The sequence below is a fragment of the Mercurialis annua genome, linkage group LG1-X, assembly GCF_937616625.2.
Source record: "Mercurialis annua linkage group LG1-X, ddMerAnnu1.2, whole genome shotgun sequence".
Lineage (NCBI taxonomy): Eukaryota > Viridiplantae > Streptophyta > Magnoliopsida > Malpighiales > Euphorbiaceae > Mercurialis > Mercurialis annua.
In genome coordinates, this window is record NC_065570.1 from 40,058,176 (window position 1) to 40,080,672 (window position 22,497).

At 33.5% G+C, this 22,497-nt stretch overlaps 3 protein-coding genes across 6 annotated transcripts; 1 reads left to right on the top strand and 2 right to left on the bottom strand.

Annotated features, from left to right (window-relative positions):
- The first annotated feature begins 4,057 nt into the window (after positions 1-4,057).
- LOC126666019 (importin beta-like SAD2) lies at positions 4,058-15,998 on the top strand. 2 transcript variants are annotated; one of them, XM_050358956.1, is made up of 22 exons: positions 4,058-4,330; positions 4,540-4,675; positions 4,806-4,893; positions 5,008-5,163; positions 5,886-6,048; positions 6,499-6,683; positions 6,767-6,940; positions 8,279-8,424; positions 8,504-8,627; positions 8,708-8,888; positions 9,003-9,162; positions 9,239-9,280; positions 11,707-11,825; positions 11,903-12,101; positions 12,714-12,845; positions 13,083-13,186; positions 13,327-13,506; positions 14,182-14,321; positions 14,474-14,613; positions 14,707-14,873; positions 14,972-15,098; positions 15,192-15,998. In XM_050358956.1, exons 1-22 carry the CDS (start codon positions 4,241-4,243, stop codon positions 15,350-15,352), a joined length of 3,114 nt encoding a protein of 1,037 aa, XP_050214913.1. In that variant the 5' UTR covers positions 4,058-4,240; the 3' UTR covers positions 15,353-15,998. The 2 variants fall into 2 exon arrangements, with proteins under 2 accessions (XP_050214913.1, XP_050214915.1); XM_050358958.1 differs by having other exon boundaries at positions 4,059-4,330; positions 5,008-5,157.
- A 91-nt stretch (positions 15,999-16,089) lies between these two features.
- Positions 16,090-17,516, bottom strand: LOC126666021 (uncharacterized). Its single transcript, XM_050358963.2, has 4 exons — positions 17,303-17,516; positions 16,919-17,202; positions 16,666-16,832; positions 16,090-16,369 (listed from the first exon to the last, which is right to left on the bottom strand). The coding sequence occupies exons 1-3, from the start codon at positions 17,362-17,364 to the stop codon at positions 16,690-16,692; spliced, it is 489 nt and encodes a 162-aa protein (XP_050214920.1). The 5' UTR covers positions 17,365-17,516; the 3' UTR covers positions 16,090-16,369; positions 16,666-16,689.
- A 1,755-nt stretch (positions 17,517-19,271) lies between these two features.
- On the bottom strand, positions 19,272-21,874 carry LOC126666020 (uncharacterized). Of its 3 annotated transcripts, none has more exons than XM_056106298.1 (6): positions 21,596-21,874; positions 21,216-21,381; positions 20,499-20,676; positions 20,140-20,250; positions 19,722-19,991; positions 19,272-19,570 (listed from the first exon to the last, which is right to left on the bottom strand). In XM_056106298.1, the coding sequence occupies exons 1-6, from the start codon at positions 21,600-21,602 to the stop codon at positions 19,472-19,474; spliced, it is 831 nt and encodes a 276-aa protein (XP_055962273.1). In that variant the 5' UTR covers positions 21,603-21,874; the 3' UTR covers positions 19,272-19,471. The 3 variants fall into 3 exon arrangements, with proteins under 3 accessions (XP_055962273.1, XP_050214919.1, XP_055962275.1); XM_050358962.2 differs by having other exon boundaries at positions 20,499-20,679; XM_056106300.1 differs by having other exon boundaries at positions 20,499-20,679; positions 21,585-21,873.
- Between the last annotated feature and the right edge of the window lie 623 nt (positions 21,875-22,497).

The following is a 22,497-nucleotide window of genomic DNA, read 5'->3' on the forward strand; positions in this document are numbered from 1 at the left end:
AACCTTTTTGATAATAAATTATTTACAACAGTAAAAAAAACGTATGGAGCAGTTCAAAGGATTTGTTTTATTTGAAAAATAAAACTCTGTTACATAAAAAAAATATTTACGTATCAAAAAATAATAGTGCAAACCAAACCAAACCACCCACCCACCCAACCCAGACCATGCCGGCGGACCAGACGGCGCGCGTGTAGTAAATACAGTAGGATGTAACTCCTAACCCGTTCACAAAACTGGGTATCCCTTGGGGCCCAAACCCAAATGAGAAATTCCAAGTTAATAAACCCAATAACTTGAGTTCTCTTAAGTAATGTGAACAACACATAAACTCTCCATATTCTCATTTCAAATAATAAGACACTTTCTTTTTATTTTATTTTCCAAATTCAATTAATTTTAACAAAATATGTTTATTTGTTGTTATTATTTAATTGAAATGACTTTGAAAAATATCATAGATTAACTTAATAAGGGTGAAAAATTTAATGATGACAACTATAACTGTTTACTCTGTCCTTAATATTGCTAGATAAGATTTTATGCAGAGATGGGCTTTTTGGGTGTGCGGCATGTTTAGCCAATTAGATTAATTTTATTTTTATTTATACTTTTTCTTAAGAGTTGATATTCATAATACTCCATCCGTCCTATAAAAATAGGCAAAATAGAGTTTGCACATGAATTAAAAAATGATAGTTAAAATATTTATATTTTATTAACTTCTAATAATAACCTTAATTTAATTATTTAAATATTTTAAATATTATGTGAAAGATAATTATTGCGTTGGAATTGTAATTAAATATTAAAAAAATAAATTTATTATTAATTTTTGCATTGTATAAAGTGATAATAAATAATGATTTATAGAATGTAACAAAAATGATTGGAATTAATGAAGGTTAATATTGGTATTATTCAAATTAATATAGTAACTTTACCTATATTTTGGGAAGCCCAAAATAGCCATTTTGCCTGTTTTTTTCTATTATGAGGGGTTGTCCTTATAAATAGTTGGATTTTTCAGTTAATAAAGTCTACACATCATTTATCAAACAAACTAAGAAAGCAAAGCTCAGGCGTTTTCTCTTAATCTCCAGATTAAACATAACTTAGTAGTTACTTAACCTCCGAATTAATACTTGTTAGTTTTGACACTGGTCCCGCTTGCACCTCTACTTTTCCCGAATTAGTACCTACCTGGAGTAAATCCTGCTTGGACCTTATGTTCCCGGACTGGCTTGAATCCTGACGTAACTCGTGAGCTACACCTAGTGACTCGTGAGCTACACTTTATTACTTCTGAACCAAACTTACGTGCACCGATTAAAGCATCAGAATTAAACAGAACCTACCTATAAATTCAAAGATTCGAGTTTGGATCTATTTTCTTGCAAACATATTTTTGCGACTCAACTGGGGAAAATTTTACAGTTAGCACAAAAATTAGTGACTTAAAAGACGATCAAAGGTACATCCAATCAATAAGTCGTCCATTAGTTTAGAGAAAATACTTTTAGACGGTGTTGACTCACACATTGAAGAATCATGATTAAGGATAAGAATATACCACCACAAGCTAAACAATAATCATCATCTCATGGGTTAATTGAACCATCGAAGTGTTGGTCAGTCTTTTGATACTCGATCATCTTCACTATGATGTCCCTATTTTTCTTAATGATCTACTTGTCCAAGTCACCACTGTGTCAATATGACTTCGCATATGAAAAAAGACGGAGATGAGAAAAGCATAGAGAAACTCTAGTATTACATGTTTAATTTATTCTTTATTGTTAAAATGTTTAAATTATACGGTTTTTTAAAACTTTCCAGTTCAAGGGTTTAGTGCGGTTTTACCGGTTAAATTCGGTTCAACCAAATTTTTGGTTCATATATGTTATTTGGACCAAACAGATAGCCAGTTCCCGGTATCCGATATTTAAAATAGTGCTTTAGGGTTACAAGTGTTAAAGCAAGATATGACATGGAAGGTTGAATCGGGTCACAGAGTTAAATGTTTCCAAGATCCCTGACTTCCAATATCTTATCCTTTTGTTCCATACCCAAATACTGGTTTTGTCAGTAACCTACCAAACTTTGTCTCGAAACTAATTGATTCAACAACTCGAGCATGGAAAACAGATTTGATAATGAGTATTTTTACTCCTGAAGATGCATACATATTTATCTCTTCCTTTATCATATTGAAATAGTCCAGATAAATTGATATGACATCGTAATCAAAATGGGCAATACTTTATCAAATCCGGATACTATTTAGCACTTCACCGCCCCTTTTGAGAATATTCTTCACTTATTCCAGATTTTTCCAAAAAAAGAAAAAGATTGGAAATACATGCATAATCTTTCTATTTCAAACAATCAAAGTTTTTCAATGGAGGTGCATACATGATGGTATATCAGCTGCCTCTTTATTAAACTACCGTCCGAATTCTGACGTTCGTTATGTTTTTTTGCAACCAAGATGAAATAATTGCTCACTTGCTTTTTCAATGTCATCGAGCTCAGCATATATGGCTTGCCTCTTCTCTATCTTTTCACTCAACTTTGCTTTCATGTTCATCATTTCATATGGCTTATGGCTTGGGAAGACATAATAGAGATGTTAATCCAAATGGATGATACAAACACATCAACTCATTTATTATGTTATATCCTCTAGCACATTTGCAAGTCTCGGAACTTTATTTTTAAAAATGTTGAAAATTCAATTCCTGAAATATTATCTCAAAGTTATTCAGTTAAATGAGAGTTTGATAACATTCCGGGAACAAATAGTGGAAACATAAGAAAAAAAGACATGTGTAACTAATTCTTATTCTCCTTGGGAACCACCACCTCTTAGAATGCTAAAGCTAAATTTTGATGCGGAAATTCAAAAGGAACATCAATTTTGGTACAATTGGTGTAGTGGAAAGAGATCACAACGGACATCATATAAGCAATTTCTCAACTATTTTTAGATTTGTCTGAGACCCCTGATCATTCTTGAATTCCTTGCAATACAGAGACTATGAAAGGGGCAATTAATAAAGGCTAGAAGAGGATGATTTTTGAAGACGATGCCCTCTAAATACCCACTGTGATTAATTCAAACTATATCATCATGTCTGGATATTTGTGAATATATTTGGCATCTTAAAAGCCACTTCATTATATCTTAAATCCGGCGTATCAAAAGAAATGACAATCTTAAAGCCTACAACTTGGCCAAAAAATTGAGGACCAATTTTCATATTTATGCTCCATGCAACGACCTTAATTTTTATCCTTGCTTCTGTTGTAATTTTGTCTCGTAAATTTACCTATTTCGGTTTAAAAAAAATAATAATTCATCAACTTTCAGTATTAGAAAATCGAAACATCAACCCATTCTTCAGCAAAAGGCGCTGATGTAATTATAGAAATAATGTATATTATGATGTCCACGTTAGCGTTTTTCACTAGAAAATAGTTTGGTGCTTTGATCTGCAGAAATATAAAAATTAGTAACCGCTTTTGCCAATTTTAAAATTATCATATAAGTTTGTGATTTACTTTGTACTTAACCTCAATTTTGTTCTCTATATTTATCTGATTAATATGATACATATAAATTTATATTTAGAGGTATACATAGCTAATATAATAAAAAATTAAATCATTATTTAGGTGTACAAAATATCCGTTTAGATTTGCGAGTTTCACGAACCTATTATATTAATGCTTAAATTCGGTTTGAGTAGCTTGAGTTCGGCTCGAATTTTTCGAACCGATCTCAAATAACTTATGATTAGCCCAACTCATTTATACCCATTTCTTGATACAGCCTGGAATATGCGTAATTGAACACCATTTAAAAAAGAAAAAAGAAAAAGCAACGTGATGTTTCAAAAACAAAATGTCACCAACGTCAACGTTTACCATGAGTCAAATGATTTAATCCCTCAAAACGACTTATCGTTTAAAGAGCAGAACTACATTAGTCAGAAATAGCAAAAAAAAGATGGAAAAATTGTAGTTAAGATAGTAGTTAAACAACCGGTAAACCCTAATGATTTAAATAGAACAACAACAGCAGCAGCATCACGCTCTCTAGCTCTTTTCTCTAAACCCTAGACGCCATTTCTCATCACTCTCAATCCTAGGGTTTAGAATCACTTAATTATATTAAAACAAACAAAATCAATCTCGATTCTTGAATTTTACAATTTTGTTTTAATTGATTACGATTATGGATCTTCAAAGTTTGGCGATTACTCTCCAAGCTGCTCTTAGCCCTAATCCTGATGAACGCAAAGCAGCCGAGCAAAATCTCAATCAGGTATTTCTTTCATATTACTTTTTTTTATCTTTGCTGCTGAATTTTTTAGATCATGCATAATTATCCAGTTTAGTTAGTGGATAGAGTTACTGATGAATCACAAACAATCAAAAATAAATGTTTGATTTTGTTTTTTTAATCTAATTATGGAACTTAATTAGTTACTTCAACTTTGTAGTAGCTGATTACTTACTTTTTCTTGGTGGCAGTGTCAGATTGCTCCTCAGCATCTAGTGAGGCTGCTGCAGATAATTGTGGATAATAATTGCGACATGGCGGTTCGCCAAGTTGCTAGTATTCATTTTAAGAATTTTATTGCTAAATATTGGGCACCTAATGAGCCTGGTAACTAACTTTTCCATTTTCTTTTATTATTTACTATCATTTTTTTAATTGAAATTATAGTAATCTAATCTAATTGTTGGATTTTTTTATTTTCTTAGTTGTCTAGTGTCTAATACCGATAATTTTGTAGATGAGAAATTAAAGATATTACAAAGTGATAAAGAAATGGTGAGAGATCATATCCTGTTGTTTGTTGTGCAAGTTCCTCCTCTATTGAGGTATACATTTTTCCATTCATTTTCTTCCTTTTTTTCTCTTTTGGCGTTTCCTTGGTGTCTTACACTTTCTTAACTTTGATTACTCGGAATAATCTGAAATTGTATGATTTACAGGGTACAGTTGGGTGAGTGCATCAAGACAATTGTTAACTCTGATTACCCTGAGCAGTGGCCTCATCTTCTTGACTGGATCAAACTTAATTTACAAGATCAACAAGTTTATGGAGCTCTGTTTGTTTTGCGGATACTTTCTCGAAAATATGAGTACTGGTTATGCTTATGATCGTTATTTTCTGTTGTTCGTTATGACATGCATTGCTATTGCCGTGGTTATTTTTTTCATTGCTTTTATTGTTAATATTCAGTCTTTAAGACTTAGTGACACATTTGGATGTTCTTATTGTTCTCTTTGTACCTTTTTTTTTTCACTTCAGACTATATGTCAAGTGAAGATATGAAAAGATAAACATAAATGAATCAATTTCATATGATTCTTTTTGTCATAAAAAAAATTAGTTTTTAACATCATATCTGGTGCTGGCAGGATACTTATATTCACACACTTTTCTGCATGCAATTTTCTTTTCGGTATTTCCTAATGAAAGCCTAAAAGCTTTCGGGCGTTCCTTGAACTTGTTTGAAAATGAGAGGCGTAGTTCTTGCTTTGTGATATTGTCATGGAAAGGGAACCTTCATTCCTAATGAACGCCTTGACTTAGGGTGTCTGATTGCTCTTATCTGCAAGCTTTTGTCAATTTTATGAAGTCTGAACGACTGTCTTTTTATTAGATTTTCTTATGTTTGATCTACCTCAGGTAACAATCTAAAAATTGAGTGAAAAGGTTTATTTATGATCAATGGTTGTGTTACTCACTCGCAGTGTGTTGTTCAAGGCATTGTTTGTTCTATGCTTACTTCATCATCAAGAGAGAGCTAAATTATTTATGTTTCGGTATTCCTGAAATCTCTGTTTTTCTTTCCTTGCACCTTAGGTTCAAGTCAGATGAGGAAAGGGCACCTGTTTATCGAATTGTTGAAGAGACATTTCCTCATCTTCTCAACATTTTTAACAGGCTAGTCCAGATTGCAAATCCGTCTTTGGAAGTTGCAGATTTGATCAAGCTTATTTGTAAAATATTCTGGTCATCTATATATGTAAGTTTGATGTTTAACAGTAGACTTGTATGTTGGTGCTGTGATAAACTCTAGTGTACCTTCATGCTGGGAAATTAATGTGCTTCTTTTTGTGTTGCATTTCAATTTCGTTTGTAATGCAATTTGCTTAACATAAGGCGCTAATGCTATTTGAATGACAATGCAACTTTATGTTTCATCATGTTATGGTTTTCATAAGAGTATATCTCCTTAGTGGTACAGTTGTCACTCAGCTGTAACTCAACATGTGATTTAACTTGCCAGTATGACTGGAGAAGCATGCGGTTACATGTAGAAGTAGTCTTAATGCTACTACTTCAAACATCTATTATTTTTGGTAGTTGTTTTAAAATTAGTATTTCCCATTAGTTTGAATTGGTATGCTGTTTTATTTTCTTCTGTTTTTTGGGGGTTATATTTTACATGTCCCTTATTGTTATGCATTTCCAGTTGGAGGTACCAAAGCAGCTTTTTGATCCTAATGTCTTCAACACCTGGATGGTTCTTTTCTTGAATGTTTTGGAGAGGCCTGTACCTATGGAGGGTCAGCCTGTGGATCCTGAGCTCAGGAAGTCATGGGGGTGGTGGAAGGTGAAGAAATGGACAGTGCATATTTTGAACAGGCTGTATACTCGGTGCGTGTTTCAACTGAAATAATTGTTGAATTAGCGGATGTATGCGGCTCATTGGTTTCTTCTGGATATTGAATAACATACAGGTTTGGAGATTTAAAACTTCAGAATCAAGATAACAGAGCTTTTGCCCAAATGTTTCAGAAGAATTATGCAGGAAAGATTTTGGAGTGCCACTTGAATTTGTTGAATGTGATACGGCTTGGTGGTTATTTGCCAGACAGAGTTATGAATCTCATTCTTCAGTATTTAAGCAACAGGTAAGGGGATTTTTGTTATTTACTTAGTATTTCCCCTCTATTTCTCATGATTTGCCATTCTATGTTCTCATCTATTCGTTTGCCAATGATCAATGTGTTCCATGATGTGTTTTTGTATTCTGACTTTCTTTCAGTTAGACTGTATGTTTTCTCTATTGTAAATATTAAGTTCATGACTTGAAGCTCAATGTTTAGATGTATTTACTTAGATGAATTTGTGACGAGGAATTCCCAGCTTTTTTAATTATTTGGAGCGGTCTCACTGCACCCCTTACGGCAGACTTTATTCTTAAAAAATTATGCCTTTAGAGCAATCTTGTTTCTGTTTTTTCCTCTTCTCAGGGAGGAAGGAGGATATTAATGTTCAGATTTTTTTGTTGAAAGAAGCTTTTTATATCTTTTCAATGTCTTTAATATTATCAAGTTTGGATGATAGTTGCTTAAATTATATTTAGGAGCAGCATTTATATAGGGCATGATATGTTTTTGAACAACTTGTATATATACTTTATATTCATGTGACATTTGATGAAGGCACAAACATTCACTTTCATAATCTTTTAATCCTTACTTTTATTACTTCGTTCAATTGCTGAGGTAGCAAGAAGTAGCCATAAGATAGCCTTAAAAGAAATGCATTGATGTTTCTCCTGGTAATTTTTCAATTATAAGCACAGTTTTGTTTGTCTCCTTCTCTTCTCCAACCAAAAATGTAAAATGTAATTGATTATTTAGTCTAAAGAGTAACTATGGAGATGATTCTATTTAGGGGTTTGGTTCTTTCTTTTATGCTGGTTCCAGCTCAAAATGATCTTCAACGAATTTGTGAGCCAAATTTATGTTAGGTGATGGACAGAATAAGGATTGTGATTTTGTATGTACTTGCCACTTCATCCACTCTCATACGAGAGATTCTGTTTCTCTTGTTCACCCAAGCTAGAAGCTCCAGTTTCTTTTAGATCTGAAGACTTAGAAGTTGCAGCTAAAGCAGAACCTACATGAAAAATAAATTGGTATCAACCAATGCATAAGCCTCAGAATATGTTGGCTGTCGCGTGCTCTCCCTTTCTCTCTGCTTTTCTTTTTTCCTGCTTATGGTATTTCTCAGAAGGAAGAACTCAAGCTCATGCATTCAATCATTTGGTGATTTTATGTAAAGCATTTAAATGATTGTCTTTTTTTCCCATGAAACATCTAACTTCTATATGTTTTTGCATTATGATGATGCAATGTTCATCGTATTTGCATCAAGATTTTTAATTTATTTTTCTGCGTTGCTTGGAAAGTGTTTATTTCTGGAAACTATTTTACAATGCTAATATCTTGATGTACATGCAGTATATCAAAGAATAGCATGTATACTCTTCTGCAACCGCGGCTTGATGTTCTTCTTTTTGAGATAGTTTTCCCTCTTATGTGCTTCAATGACAATGATCAAAAGCTTTGGGAGGAGGACCCTCATGAATATGTGAGGAAGGGATATGGTAAGTATGAGAGTTGTAATTGTTTGCGTAAAATATGGAGCTTTTAATGCTGACCTTTGCATAACTTGATTTGATGCAGATATCATTGAGGATTTATACAGTCCAAGGACTGCTTCAATGGATTTTGTCAGTGAATTGGTTAGAAAACGTGCAAAAGACAATCTTCATAAGTTTATCCAATTCATTGTAGAAATTTTTAAAAGGTATTCTTTTAAATTTAAACGGTAAGCATGAAGTAAGCTGATGCTTTAAAGGTACTGTTTTGCTATCTCCGTCTCTGCAGGTATGATGAAGCACCAGTAGAATATAAACCCTATCGACAAAAAGATGGTGCTCTCCTTGCTATAGGAGCACTTTGTGACAAGCTGAAACAAACTGAACCCTACAAATCTGAACTGGAGCATATGTTAGTGCAACATGTTTTCCCTGAGTTTAGCAGCCCTGCTGGTCATCTTAGAGCAAAGGTGTCTGCACTTAACTCATTCGCTCTGCTGTTTGAATTTTAAAGTTACATATAAAACATTTTAGTTTGTCCCCTTGAGATTTTTAGCTATTCATGTACTCTTTGTGGATATTAGGCTGCGTGGGTTGCAGGGCAATATGCCCACATTAACTTCTCCGACCAAAACAATTTCCGCAAAGCCTTGCATAGCGTTGTTTCTGGGTTGCGTGATCCAGAGCTTCCTGTTCGTGTTGATTCAGTTTTTGCTTTGCGGAGCTTTATTGAAGCTTGCAAAGGTATGTGTCTGTTGTGCTCTTTTAGAAACTGTATCTCTTTATCTTGTTCTCTCACTAAAGAGATCTCATGCTGCAGATTTGAATGAACTTCGCCCTATTCTTCCTCAACTACTTGATGGTATGTTGCATTTTATATCTTCTTATTTAATAGCAATCTTCACATTGATGCCTGTAAGTTCTGGAGATCATGAAATGTTTGATATGTTTCTGCTGTTGACCAGATTTGAGTATTCCGCTTTAAGTTTTATTAAGTAGAATTCAGCGGCAGCAAACTTTATGAGTAGAATAGAAGTATGGAAATTAAAAGAAAATTAAGAGAAAATAAAAAAAGAGGAAGAGATAGTTTTCTTAGGAATCACACCTCTATTCTTAAAAAAATCACACCCAAGGAAAAGAAAGAGAATTGGATTAACACCAATTTTAATTGCAAGAATCTTTAATTTTATCAAATTTAAGTGTAAACAATAAACTTGATACAAATCTAAGTGACAATTTGATAAAAAGCAAAATGAAATATTGAATTTAAGCGTTGAACATAACAGATATTAAATTTTATAAGTGTTGAATTTAATGATCTGTTGATAATTATGATCACTAAATTATTGTTGTTACTAAAATGTGTTTTGATTTCAAAATTTTAAGCTTTAAGTTGTGGCCATTAAAATATGTAATCCGAACTACAAACGAAATAATTTAGTGATAGTTTAATGACAAAGTGAAGGTATAAAAGTAATTTTAATGACTTATTTAAAGAAACTAAAAATTTTAGTAGAGACTTTAAGTTAAAATTTAAACTTATTGGGTTTTGAATTAATTAAATAAATTAAGTTAGGCTTAGTTTCATTATTTAAGCAACTTAAAAAAAATGCTGAAAACTCTATATAAGTAGTTAGTTGGTTATCAAATACGCACCCCTTAAATATTTACAGAGAAATAATCCTTCAAACTTAAAAACTTGTAATTTAATCTAATTCCACATTGGATTTTGAATTTTGAGAGAAAACAAAAAATTAAGCTTATGATAATCTATCGAGGATTATGAATATAACTCAACAATTGATCAAAAGCTACTAAAGACTTCAGGATAATTTATTTTTACAAAAATTAGAAATTACCTTAATAATCCCTAACCTAAGTAAATCAAAATTCCTGCACTAGTCTATATTTTCTGACTTCATGAACTTTCTCAAAAAATTTCTTAGCTGAAATTCTCATTTTTATAACTAAGAATTAAGTTCATAATAAGTTTGGAATTATTGTTCCATATCATTCTTACCTGGTTGGTGATCTCTAGTTGTCTAATGCCTAAAAAGCAAAAACATTAATTCGCAATGGTGCCTTTTGCCCTCCTTGATTAATGATATTATTAGCAAGTGAATTACTTTAAACTTCTTGTTGGCTCATCTGCTTACTCATTAGGAATAACAAAATCCACCTTGTGAATATTACTAATTGGCAAAACAAATTAAGCTTATCAAGCATGTATGTCAAGCTCCTTTATTCCTTATCAGTTCTTTGTTTAAAGCTGAATCATACTCATCTTTTAAACCAAATATCTCTGGTAATTCTGTGGCTTGAACATCTGCATGTTTGACTTCCTTCTGATGCAAAACTAGGTGCATCTTTGGCTGTTCATCACTTTGAGACATAAATGCTAGACTGTCCACTTCTTTCTCATGCTGGTTAACATCTTGAAAAGTTTTTTATTGTTGCTGGCTTCGAAGTTTACCCTTTGCTTCATGATATTTTGTAACTTCCAAATTTATACTTTTATGTTCAATATTTTGAGCCTTTAAGTTAGGAAGCAGATTTTGTTGCTTGGTACTTCCATGTTCAATGCCTTTTCTTTTATGATCGACATGGTGCATGGGCTCGTTTGATGGACGCAATTCTTGATTGAAGTCTTCTCCCTTTTGGCAATGTAGCACATGAATTTCTGCATGTAGCTCTACTGTTTTGTCGTGCTGTTTTGATTTTTCTTCTCCATTTTTCTTACCATTAGGCTGCAGATTTTATAGTATTGCCTTATTTACATCATCTGGTACTCCTTTTAACTTGAAATTTTAACATCATATTCTTTGCAATCAAGGTAACTCATTGGTTTCAAAGCAATAGTGTTCTCCATAGTTAGGATAGAATAAGTGTTATCCATGATGTTATATGATGCACATCTCAAGGATATAATACTCCAACAAAGATTATGAATATCCTTAAGAATTTTTTAAAGGCTCCTAAAGTCACTTGGATAATTAATTTTCTGAAAATAATAAATTATTAAAATATCCTCGACCTAAATAAACCAAAATTCCTGCACTAAAACAGATTTTCTGACTTGATGAACTTTCACAAAAAATGAATTAGCTGAAATTACTAAATTCCCAAAACTAAGATTCAAGTTTCAAAGCTTAGAGATTATTGTTCCACATCAGTTTTTGCATCATTTTTATTTTTTGCTTTCCTTCAGCTCTACATAAAATATACAATTTACCAGTTAATTTTAGTAATGTTTGCAGTAGAACTCATTTCTCTTTCCCTTCTCTCCAGAGTTTTTTAAACTAATGAATGAGGTGGAGAATGAGGACCTGGTATTTACTTTGGAAACAATAGTGGATAAATTTGGCGAGGAGATGGCACCTTATGCTCTAGGGTTATGCCAAAATTTGGTAATTCTTGAACTTTCTTGATTGAAGAATTTTATTGGAGTTCTATTTGTCTGATGTTTACGTTATTTTACTTTCAGGCAGCTGCTTTTTGGAGGTGTATGAACACTGCAGAAGCTGATGATGAAGCTGATGATACCGGTGCTTTGGCAGCAGTTGGTTGTTTACGTGCTATCAGTACAATTCTTGAATCTGTTAGCAGGCTTCCTCACCTTTTTGTCCAGATTGAGCCTACTTTGCTTCCTATAATGCGTAGAATGTTGACAACTGATGGTCAAGGTAGGCATGTTAAAAATTAAAGCACACCTTTTTTTTCCTGCCTTCTCTATGTTCAGGCGATTGTATTTGTATCCATGATTTCTGATTTATTGGGATTGCTGTAATTAGCAGATATTCTGTGAATAGTTGTTAGTATCAGACATTTTTTGGAATGTTGTGGTTGTCCTGGGTTGTGGTTGTCTCAGGTCTTGTATCATTGTTAGTTAAGACTTAGCATCATTGCCATTTTGTTATGGTGGCTGTTATTCTTATGCAGTGGCTGTTATTCCTATGTGGTACTCCTTGCAATTGCATGGATTCTCTTTACCCAGTCCCTTCTTCACGGGAATATGATACCTAGCCTTTTGGCTGAAGTACGCATTCTTTAGCTGCCTGTAACGTACTTGATTGCACAGATAGTTTTTGAGTTTTTACCTATTGAAGCATGTCTCATTTTAGAAGGGGACTGTAGTGTTGTGCTTTAGATAGAGCCAGGATTCCAAATATTCATTAAAATCCCAAATTCTTGTAACGCTTTGTTATTTTAGATCAGGTTTGATATTAGAACCGAGTGTTTTATCATTCAGATTGTTATAGTAACGTATACATATTTTTAAATGCCTGTTTTGGCAGAGGTGTTTGAAGAAGTTCTGGAAATTGTTTCATACATGACCTTCTTCTCTCCAACAATATCTCTCGAAATGTGGACTCTCTGGCCTCTGATGATGGAAGCATTGGCAGAGTGGGCAATTGATTTCTTTTCAAGTAAGTTCTCTGTTCACTGATGCCATATTGTGAACTTATGGGATTTTTTGTTTGCTTGCATTATTTCATGTAAATTTCAATTGGCCATTTTTCAATGATTTGTGGTTCAAATGTTAAATTTCAATTGGCCATTTTTCAATGATTTGTGGTTCAAATGTTTTTCGCTCGAGTGTTCTGATTCAGTGTGTATTTTTCTTTAAACCTTGTCTTGGTTCTAATGATTTTTAATTCATTCAGATATTCTGGTTCCCTTGGACAACTACATATCTAGGGGAACTGCTCACTTCCTGACATGCAAGGATCCAGATTACCAACAAAGTCTTTGGAAGATGATTTCATCTGTGAGTTATGATTGAAATGTCAATAATCATCATCTACTATGATCTGTTAATGGGACACATGTTGAAGAGAGGATGTACAGTTGTCTTTGTCGGTATTTATGAATTTTATTGTCCATGCTTTTTCTTTCTTTCTCATGCAGATTTTGGTAGATCCAAATTTTGAGGACAATGACATAGAACCTGCTCCAAAACTGATCGAGGTGGTTTTCCAGAATTGTAGAGGCCAGGTGGATCAGTGGGTTGAGCCATATCTGAGAATCACGGTTGAGAGGTTAAATAGAACGGAGAAATCATACTTGAAATGTCTTCTCATTCAAGTGGTATGGATCATAAATTCTCTAGCATACTTCAATGGTCGGAGTTATTTGAGCCCCATCATTTGAGCTCCATCACAAGTTTTGGGGACATTGATCTAAAATTACAGACTTCTGTCTCTAATTGACAAAAAGAGCCAAGTCTGAGTTATTTGAGCCCCATGCACGAGGAGATGCATTGGCTTAAAATTAGAGACTTTTGGCTCTGGTTGACAAAAAGAGCTAAGTTTGTGTTTAAACTTGATACATGTACACAAGTTTAGGGACCTCATTGTCTCTTTGTTAGTTTGTCATATATTGGTGCCATTCTGCTTGTTCAGACAGTAAGTTGGGTTAAATTTGGGTTAGTTACAATATTATGACCAATACAATAATGGAAAGTTCTTGTAGAACGACTTTAATGGATATTCTAATATAATATCCAAATATCAGTGTCTGTTACATGAACTGCGGACCATTAATCTCCAGAGTTCGTTCCCTCATTTATCATACTATTACGCCAAAGGAGAAAGTGAAATGATTGTTTCTTTTAATTGTTTGACAAAATGTCAGTAGGGAATGTTACATTTGTACTTGACATGTTATACAAGTAGCTGTGTGTAGTTACATGTGCTTATCATGTAGTCTGATTTTCTGAAGTTTAAAGATATTATTTTGACAAATTTTCCCTATATTTGGCAGATTGCAAATGCCCTTTACTACAATCCAGCTATGACGCTAAGCATACTGCAAAAGCTTGGTGTTGCTACTGAGATATTTAACCTTTGGTTCCAGATGCTGCAACAAGTGAAGAAAAGTGGTGTACGGGCCAATTTTAGAAGGTAAGCTGTTGGGATTCGTTTGTATGTAAGTATGGTGTTGTATTGTCGCTATTTTTATTTGAAACAGCTTTTATGTGGCACTTCTTCTATTTTAAGCAGCTTTTGTCCGGTACTTTGTTTTTAGTTATCGAGTGCAATAATGTCTGTCACAGGGATCATCACAAGAAAGTTTGTTGCTTGGGGCTGACATCAGTACTCTCCCTTCCTGCTAATCAACTACCAGGAGAGGCTTTGGATCGTGTTTTCAAGACCACTCTTGATCTTCTAGTTGCATACAAGGATCAAGTTGCAGGTCTTTTATCTCCCTTTAATTCAATAGTTTTTTATTCTTCTTACAACCTCGTTACAATATTAGTGATCTTATTGAAATTGTGCGTGTACATAGAAGCTGCAAAGGAAGAAGAAGAAGAAGAAGCTGAAGACGACGATGATATGGATGGTTTCCAAACTGATGATGACGAGGATGCTGATGGGTCTGACAAGGACATGGGAGTTGATGGTGAGGATGGTGATGAAGCAGACAGCATTAAGCTTCAAAAACTAGCAGCGCAGGTGTGCCTATTTACATCTCTAGTTCAAAACACTCAATAATAACAAACTTTATCTTGATTCTGTGTTTTTGAATAATCATCACTTAATGGACATCCCAGGCAAAGTCTTTCCGTCCACATGATGACGATGATGATGACTCAGATGATGACTACAGCGATGATGAGGAGCTGCAATCACCGATTGATGAAGTGGACCCTTTCATTTTCTTTGTGGATACTGTCAAAGGTGAGGGAGCATTTTCCCCTTTTGGTAATTGGTTTGGTTATTTGGTCCAATCTGAGCTTGATGTTTGTTTATTTTGGTTACTTCCCAATAAAGTGTTGCAAGCATCAGATCCATTGAGGTTCCAGACTCTTACACAGGCTCTGGACTTCCATCACCAAGCGCTTGCTAATGGCGTTGCCCAGCATGCTGAAATAAGAAGAGTAGAGATTGAAAAGGAAAGATTGGAAAAGGCATCGGCTACTGCTGCTTCATAGATACAACTCAAGTATGCATTTGCTTTGATATCCCATTCATTTAGAAACGTATTAGAAGGAATGAGAGTCTGTCAATATCAGTCAGTCCTTTTGAAGCTTTTGGTTGGTTCAAAGGTCATGAGAGGTCAGTACCACCAGTTGGCGTATTGGTTCATTACCGTGGTGCATTCCGAAGTTCCCAATTGCTCAGCAGGCTCCGTGTATGAGGGAACATTGGTTTTGGGTTATTTGATGGTCTGGCCAATTCTATGTCAGAAGAGGTCCGTCTCATAGTGCTTGTGTTGTCATGTTGCTTTTGAAAATATGTATATTTTTTGGGGTCTCTTATTTGAGTCACCATTCCCCTAAACACTATTGCAGAGGAGGGCTTATGATCCGCCCTTGGACTTTTTTTTACATTGTCCTTCTTCATGTTTGAAATCAAGGAGAGGTTCAAGCTGCATGTTGAGAATCATTTGGGGTGGAAGAATGGGTGCAATGATAAATTTTGGTAAGTTGTAGCAAATATTCTTTATTCTCTCTCAATTTTGTATGAGTATAGTAATGGGTTACCACAGTGAGAGCTTCCAAGGGTTGCTTTGCCTCAGATTGTACAACATTCAGCATTCATTTTATTATGAAAGGCAGGAATTGGTTTGTATTTCAAGGCACCTTTTAAATTCATTGCATTTTGGAACTTGTAAATTTTTTGTTTTTTATACATGGAAAGTATCCTGGCGATACAAACTTTCTATTCAAAGATTGCATGGTTATAAATCTGGTCTTTATTATGATGTTTATTTTATTTTTTAAGCGATTAAATATTTGTACCTTTTGGAATTATATCAAACCGGTGTATTGTTGTAATGCTCATGTCATCACTACACAATTGTTAAAATAATTGAATGTTGAAATATCTAATCTAAATCTGTCTCCACAAGATGTCTTCCCCACAGGCCATCTCAACCAACCCTTCACATCTGAATCCAAAACCGCAGAACTAACCAGTTCTTTTATGCTAGTATTTAACTCAACATCCTGCAAATTACATACAACAGACAGCCTATAAAACTCGCTCTACACAACACAATTTTTTTAACTGGAACATCATAGCAAAGGACAATATATTCTGACGTCCACGTCGACATCTTTTAACGAAAAATTTCTCAGTGTTTTAATTTGTAAAAAATAATAGTAATAGTTTATGTTTTAACTTGTCAAAGTTAAAAGTTAAATTTACAGAATATGTAAAAGTTCATAACTTCTTTTGCAAGTAACTCGCTACTAAACCAAAAGCTTAGAAATATAAAATAAAGGGAACTCGGATTACTTACCCATAAAAATGAAGTTTACCAAATCTAGCTACCAATTTTGGCTTTACTTTTTTCAAACCATGATAGCTCATTTCCTTCCTCAAAATTTCCAGAGAAGAACATAGGCCACGTTCTACATTTGCAGCTATATGGACTTCCAACATATTTCTTGCTCAGCTCATTATTCTCTACAAAAGAGAAACACTTGAAAGAAAAATTAGCAAAAGAAGTGTAACATAGACTGTTAAAATTCCAAAATGTGCAGCTAACCAACCTTCATTTCCATAACTTTTCACCAAGATTAAAGGCTTTTGTTGGTGCTCAAAAGATGAATATATACGAGACGGAAACTGGTCATTATCACTCAAACCAACAGCATACCATCTAGATATAGCGTTATTGGCATACACTATTGTTCTAATCCTGTTTCTTTTATTATTCAAACTCAGGTTTTTCTTGAAAAGAGGTGCAAACGACTCTCCAACAGGAGATGGTGGTCTATCCTTGCCGCTTATGTGGTGGAACGTACGCCATGGAACGAGCAAGATGTAATTATATCTGGCAAATAAATAAACTAATATGAGCATGATGAATTAATCAAACATGCATAGAGAAAACTAAACTGATGAATCAAAATTGTAAGCAGAATTAATGTTACCTTAGAGTTGAAAAGCAGTGCGGGTTGATGAGATAAGCTTGTCTTTTGCACATACGAGCCATCTACTTCGCAAACAAGGGGACGAGTCATCTGCTTCGTAAACAAGGCGTTGCTTACTTTTGTTCGACTTACTAGGAAATTCAAAAGTTTCAATTATTAAAGATTCTTAATTCCTCATTTATTTTGTCGTGATGATTCCATTGGTGAAATAAAGCTTTTGCTTTAGTAAGCGAACATATTATATTGTGTATCATTAAAAGAGTCTAAAATCAAACCTCAACCCTCCAACTTTTCTACAACTAGTTTAACACTTAGAATTGACTCCATGAGTACTCAAAATCAACGCGACTAATAAAGAGTGAGTTCAAGTTCAAACTACTCGATTTCATGAAATTGAATTTTGAACGTCAAAATACTTTACTTGATAAGCTCGCGAACCTTATTAAGCTTTAGCAAAAGACAAATCTTTATAATTTTATATATAGGAGCGCTTGTGGGAGGAATCGAACCCACGACCTAGCAATTTGCTGCTCCACGCTTATACCATTTGAGTTACAGCTCATTGGTAATAATATCTTTATTTGTGGTAATAATATCTTTATTTGTACATAAAATTTAATTTTTAAATATTTATACGATTAATCAAGTCGAGTTGAGTTCGAGTATCAATTATTTTATCGAGTTTAAGCTCGAGCTTCTAAAGTTAGTCGAGTTTGAATCAAGTTTCAAACATATAAATTTTAAAATTGAATATTCAACCTCGAAAGTAATTGTATTTTTCCTAGAATCTATTAGTATCAAGTGATAATAATATTTTGCATAAGTAATAAATTAAGCTCGAAATCGAACGAACAGTAAATTTTTATCGAAATTGAACCAATCAAATAAAAAAAAAGAAAAAGAATCAAAACTGAATTGGCCGAATAGGACAGTAATTCGAATTCACAATTCGGGTAAAAACGACAGAAATACAAAAAAAAAATTCAGTTTATTCGGTTATTCTAGATAATTCAAATCTCAAACCGAACCAAATACCAAAAATTGATATTTGTTTATCGAAATTGAATCAGACAAACTCAAACTTATAATAGAACCAACTGAAAATCATCAGTGCGGTTAGTTAATTTGGTCGGTCGATAATTTTTAGGGTTAATGTCAACATATATCAATTTCGCGTTTTTTCTGTTTTAAGCACAAACTAAAAAGTGTCTCATTCATTAGCACAACCTTTCTAAACTTTTCATTCTATAGCCCGTATACATTTTATTTTTTTGTTAAAACGACGTCATTTTAGACATTTATGCTATATATGCCACATAATGAAAGGTTGTGCTATTAGTTAAGACGCTTTATAGTTTGTGCTTAAATAAAAAAACGCTAAAAAGTTATGCTATATTATTACATTAACCCTAATTTGTATCACTCCGAATGGTGGTAGTTGATCTATTCAAATAAGAAAGGAATATTTGAATCTATTAATACATGAAAGGTGTATTTTGATTTTTTCATACGTAAAGGGTATATATACATGAATCTTTACATTCATAAAGGGTAATATTTAAATTTTTTTGTACATGAAAGACATATTTAAACCACAAGTCAAACATTGATCTCATATTGGAACTATCTCAAATTCAACAAGTCACGTTAAATTTTACCTAAAAGAGATCTGATTTTTCAAACGGTGTTACAAGGAGGAGCTTATTATTTTAGCTTTTTTTTAAGCGTTAAGTTTGTTTAATACCTTTTTTAAACATAGCGAGGGCCAACTTGATCCAGAGCCAAACATAAATGACATTTGATGCTTTCGATTATCACATGAAGAAAGTTTATTCTTCTAATACTGCTACATAAGCTTCAAATAGCCGAAAAATGGTATTGGAGCGCAACTTAATTACAAGCATAGGACTATAGTGTTACTCTTAAACTTTGTGTTTAAAACACTACAAACCGTATCAATTTTAAAGTCTTTTCTTAAAAACAGGTACGGAAATTTTATAGAAATGAAGGACAAAATAAGTACACTTCAGCCATAGAATAGTTGAAATCAAATTCTTACAACATTTTCTTCAAAATTCCTTCTCATTCCATGCACACACTAGTTTCATTCTTAAGCTACTTACAACAAAAGAGAGGGAGGGAAGTGGTGTAGAATTAACTGAATTCGGCTCATGTTAAAAAGGGTTCGCAGCATAAGAAGTTGTCCCATATCAACTTCAAGCTGTCTTTGAGCATATCCGAGACAGAATCATTTTGTGCTCCTTGTTCCTGAAAATTGAAAGCAATTCATCAGTAGTAAAATCCAATTATACTTTTATCACAAATTTGTGTTGTGCAGAATCATAAATTGTTCAAGAAGTGCACCAGAGTATCAGGTTATTAGAGAAACGTCGAACGTAAATACTTATGAACAACTCACCATAAATTCTGAAACTATTCCTTTCAACTTCATATGAACTTCCTTTCCAGCTTCTCCGAATCCCGTCCTAAAATCATATCGGTCAGCATGTCTTACTATGAGCCTGAGTGATGGACTACTATAGGCTCTAGTTACAGTGTGCCAAACTCCAACCACACTAAATCTGTCTCTGGAAGATGTCTTCCCCACAGGCCATCTCAACCCACCCTTCACATCTGAATCCAAAACCGCAGAACTAACCAGTTCTTTTATGCTAATTATCTCGGCATCCTGCAAATTACATACAACAGGCAGCCTATAAAACTCGCTCTAGACAATACAAATATTTTAACTAGAACATCATAGCAAGGGACAACCATGTCAGACAATTCAGACAATACAGTTTTTACCGAGTGATGGAAGATTTAAATTAACTTACAGTAAGATCAGCTGTTAAGATCCTCTTGGAGCACAACATTAGCCTCAGATCAAGATTCTTATCAGGGTATGATATATCAGCAATCATCTGGCATACTTGATTCAGTTCCACCTACAGCAAGAAGATAAGAGTACTTGGTCCACTACCACTTGTAATAGATGGATTAACACTCTTGCTATGAAGCAGAGAAACTTATCTTATAGAACATAAGTGTTTTATCAGCCTTTACGCTACATTTGCATGAAATAGTTGAATATGTTCGTGTGTTATCAGACAACTACATAACAAAACAAAATAAAGTCATTAACAAATTGAATCAGATATGGTATTATGAAGAAGTTTGTATCAGCAACAAATACCTTGACATGGTAGATGTCTTTTTCCCCTTCAAAATCAATTCCAATTTTCTGGACGACTTCATCTACGATATTTTTCATGTATGAAGAAGGAACTTTTGAGTAAAATGATCTTTTCGAATGTCTCAAACAAGTTTCATTGACATGATTTTTCTGCAAGTTCTCCAGGCTTACTGATGGGCTACTGCATCACAATAGTAAGTATAAATAAGTTTTGCTTTCTCGTAGCATATCTACAGGATGAGAGATGATCCATTTGTATCTGGGGGCAGACCTAGTAAGAGCTTATGGTGGGAAGTTTCCGACCAAATTACACCATCTATTACCTAAATGCCACTAGTTTGGTCTAAACCATTTTTCCAAAAATGCATATGTTTGTTCCTCTATATATGCCCCCTACTTAATTTCAGAAGCTTCATACTAGAAGGCAAAATGAAAATAGTATGAGAGACACTTAACATCAAGAAAGTCCACTAAAAACTATAGTAGGATACTTTACTAAACGTTCATGCTACTAAACCAAAAGAAAAAAAAGAAAAGTAATACTATCCACGTCCCAATCTAATTGGAAATTTACTCTATGCACATTAGTAAAAAGAATTCAATAAATAATGTGTATACCTTCCATTGTATATACCCAAATTACACTGAATACAGATATGCTGAGACAGAAAAAGTATCAATCAAATACATGTAATAAAGGAAAGTGGGAATGCTTACCCAGGAGAACGAATTTTACCAAATCTAGCAACCAATGTCGGCTTTACTTTTTCTAATCCATGATACCTCATTTCCTTCCTCAAAATTTCAAGAGAAGAAAATAGGTCCTGTTCTAGCATTATTTTCCATGCACTTCTCATATAATTCTTGCTCAGCTCATTATTCTCTACAAAAGTATTGAAAAATTAGGCAATTCCATTAAGCTGGGCAGCACAAAACACACACAGAAAAACGGGACACTATATAGCGAAACGGTGTTATTTTAAGGTTTTCTATATAAAAAATGAAATTTTATGTCTACTTATAGTAAATTAAGTTACAAGTACATAACTTAAGCAACAAAACTGGAACATGGGGTAGCTTACGAACCAATAGCAAACCTGTCATTATCACTCAAACCAATAGAAAACCATCTAAATATAAAACTATTGGCATTAACTATTTTGCCACTCTTGTTTCTTGTTTCTCGACTCTGCAACGGGTGGCGGTCTATCCTTGTCGAGTGAATGCCGCTTATGTGGAGGCCATTGAACTAGCAAGATGTTATTATATCTGGAAAATTAACAAGAATATGATGATGATCAAATAATCAAATTTGTGAAATGTAATTAATCTGACCTTATAGTTGAAAATGAGAGTTGGGTAATTTTACACCTACAAGGGTAGTACTTATATATAGTCAAGAGTCAAGACGTTCAAGTGGAAGGGGAGGAGTCATCTACTTCACGAAGAAGGGGAAGAGTCGACTACTTCATTAAGAAGGGAGTTGCTTGCTTTTCTCCACTTGGTAGGGAATTCACAATTTTACTTTATTTATTTTCTCCAAATAATTCTAAATAAAGTCCCTCAGGTATATTATAATTAAGAGTTTGATATAATTTATTTTAGAAATTTATTTAATGGTTTCTCAGTTTTAATTTCATTAATTGGGATATTTTTCCGTTAATTTGGGGACTAAATTATTTAACGAAATTGAAACTGAGATACCAAATAGTGTAAAAGTAAGATATCAAATTGTTTAAAAATTTAAAGTATGAGACAAAATCGTTTACGAAATTAAAAGTGGGGTATCAAATTGTTTGAACGTAAGTCTCAAAATTAACGGAGGACCTATAGTTAACAGAATTGAAACTGATGAACTTTAAGTAAAACTTTGAAATAAAATTATCAAACTGCTGATTATAATATATACAGTCAACTAATAGTTTTTTAATAGTTAATATTCAATAAATTAACAGTTCTAATAATTAATAGAAAATTGAAAGAACCAACTTCGTTACAC

What these genes read in the sequence shown, in the direction of transcription:
- LOC126666019 (XM_050358956.1), top strand. Translation starts at nt 4,241, where the DNA reads ATGGATCTTCAAAGTTTGGCGATTACTCTCCAAGCTGCTCTTAGCCCT. An exon ending in CTTCAGTATTTAAGCAACAG is followed by an intron (nt 6,941 to 8,278) that starts GTAAGGGGATTT and finishes ATGTACATGCAG; the next exon opens with TATATCAAAGAATAGCATGT. An exon ending in ATATGTGAGGAAGGGATATG is followed by an intron (nt 8,425 to 8,503) that starts GTAAGTATGAGA and finishes GATTTGATGCAG; the next exon opens with ATATCATTGAGGATTTATAC.
- LOC126666021 (XM_050358963.2), bottom strand. Translation starts at nt 17,364, where the DNA reads ATGGCTCGTATGTGCAAAAGACAAGCTTATCTCATCAACCCGCACTGC. An exon ending in CACTGCTTTTCAACTCTAAG is followed by an intron (nt 17,203 to 17,302) that starts GTAACATTAATT and finishes TTTATTTGCCAG; the next exon opens with ATATAATTACATCTTGCTCG. An exon ending in GAAAAGTTATGGAAATGAAG is followed by an intron (nt 16,833 to 16,918) that starts GTTGGTTAGCTG and finishes TCTCTTTTGTAG; the next exon opens with AGAATAATGAGCTGAGCAAG.
- LOC126666020 (XM_050358962.2), bottom strand. An exon ending in GGTAAAATTCGTTCTCCTGG is followed by an intron (nt 20,680 to 21,215) that starts GTAAGCATTCCC and finishes ATTGTGATGCAG; the next exon opens with TAGCCCATCAGTAAGCCTGG. An exon ending in GAATAGTTTCAGAATTTATG is followed by an intron (nt 19,571 to 19,721) that starts GTGAGTTGTTCA and finishes TTCAATTTTCAG; the next exon opens with GAACAAGGAGCACAAAATGA.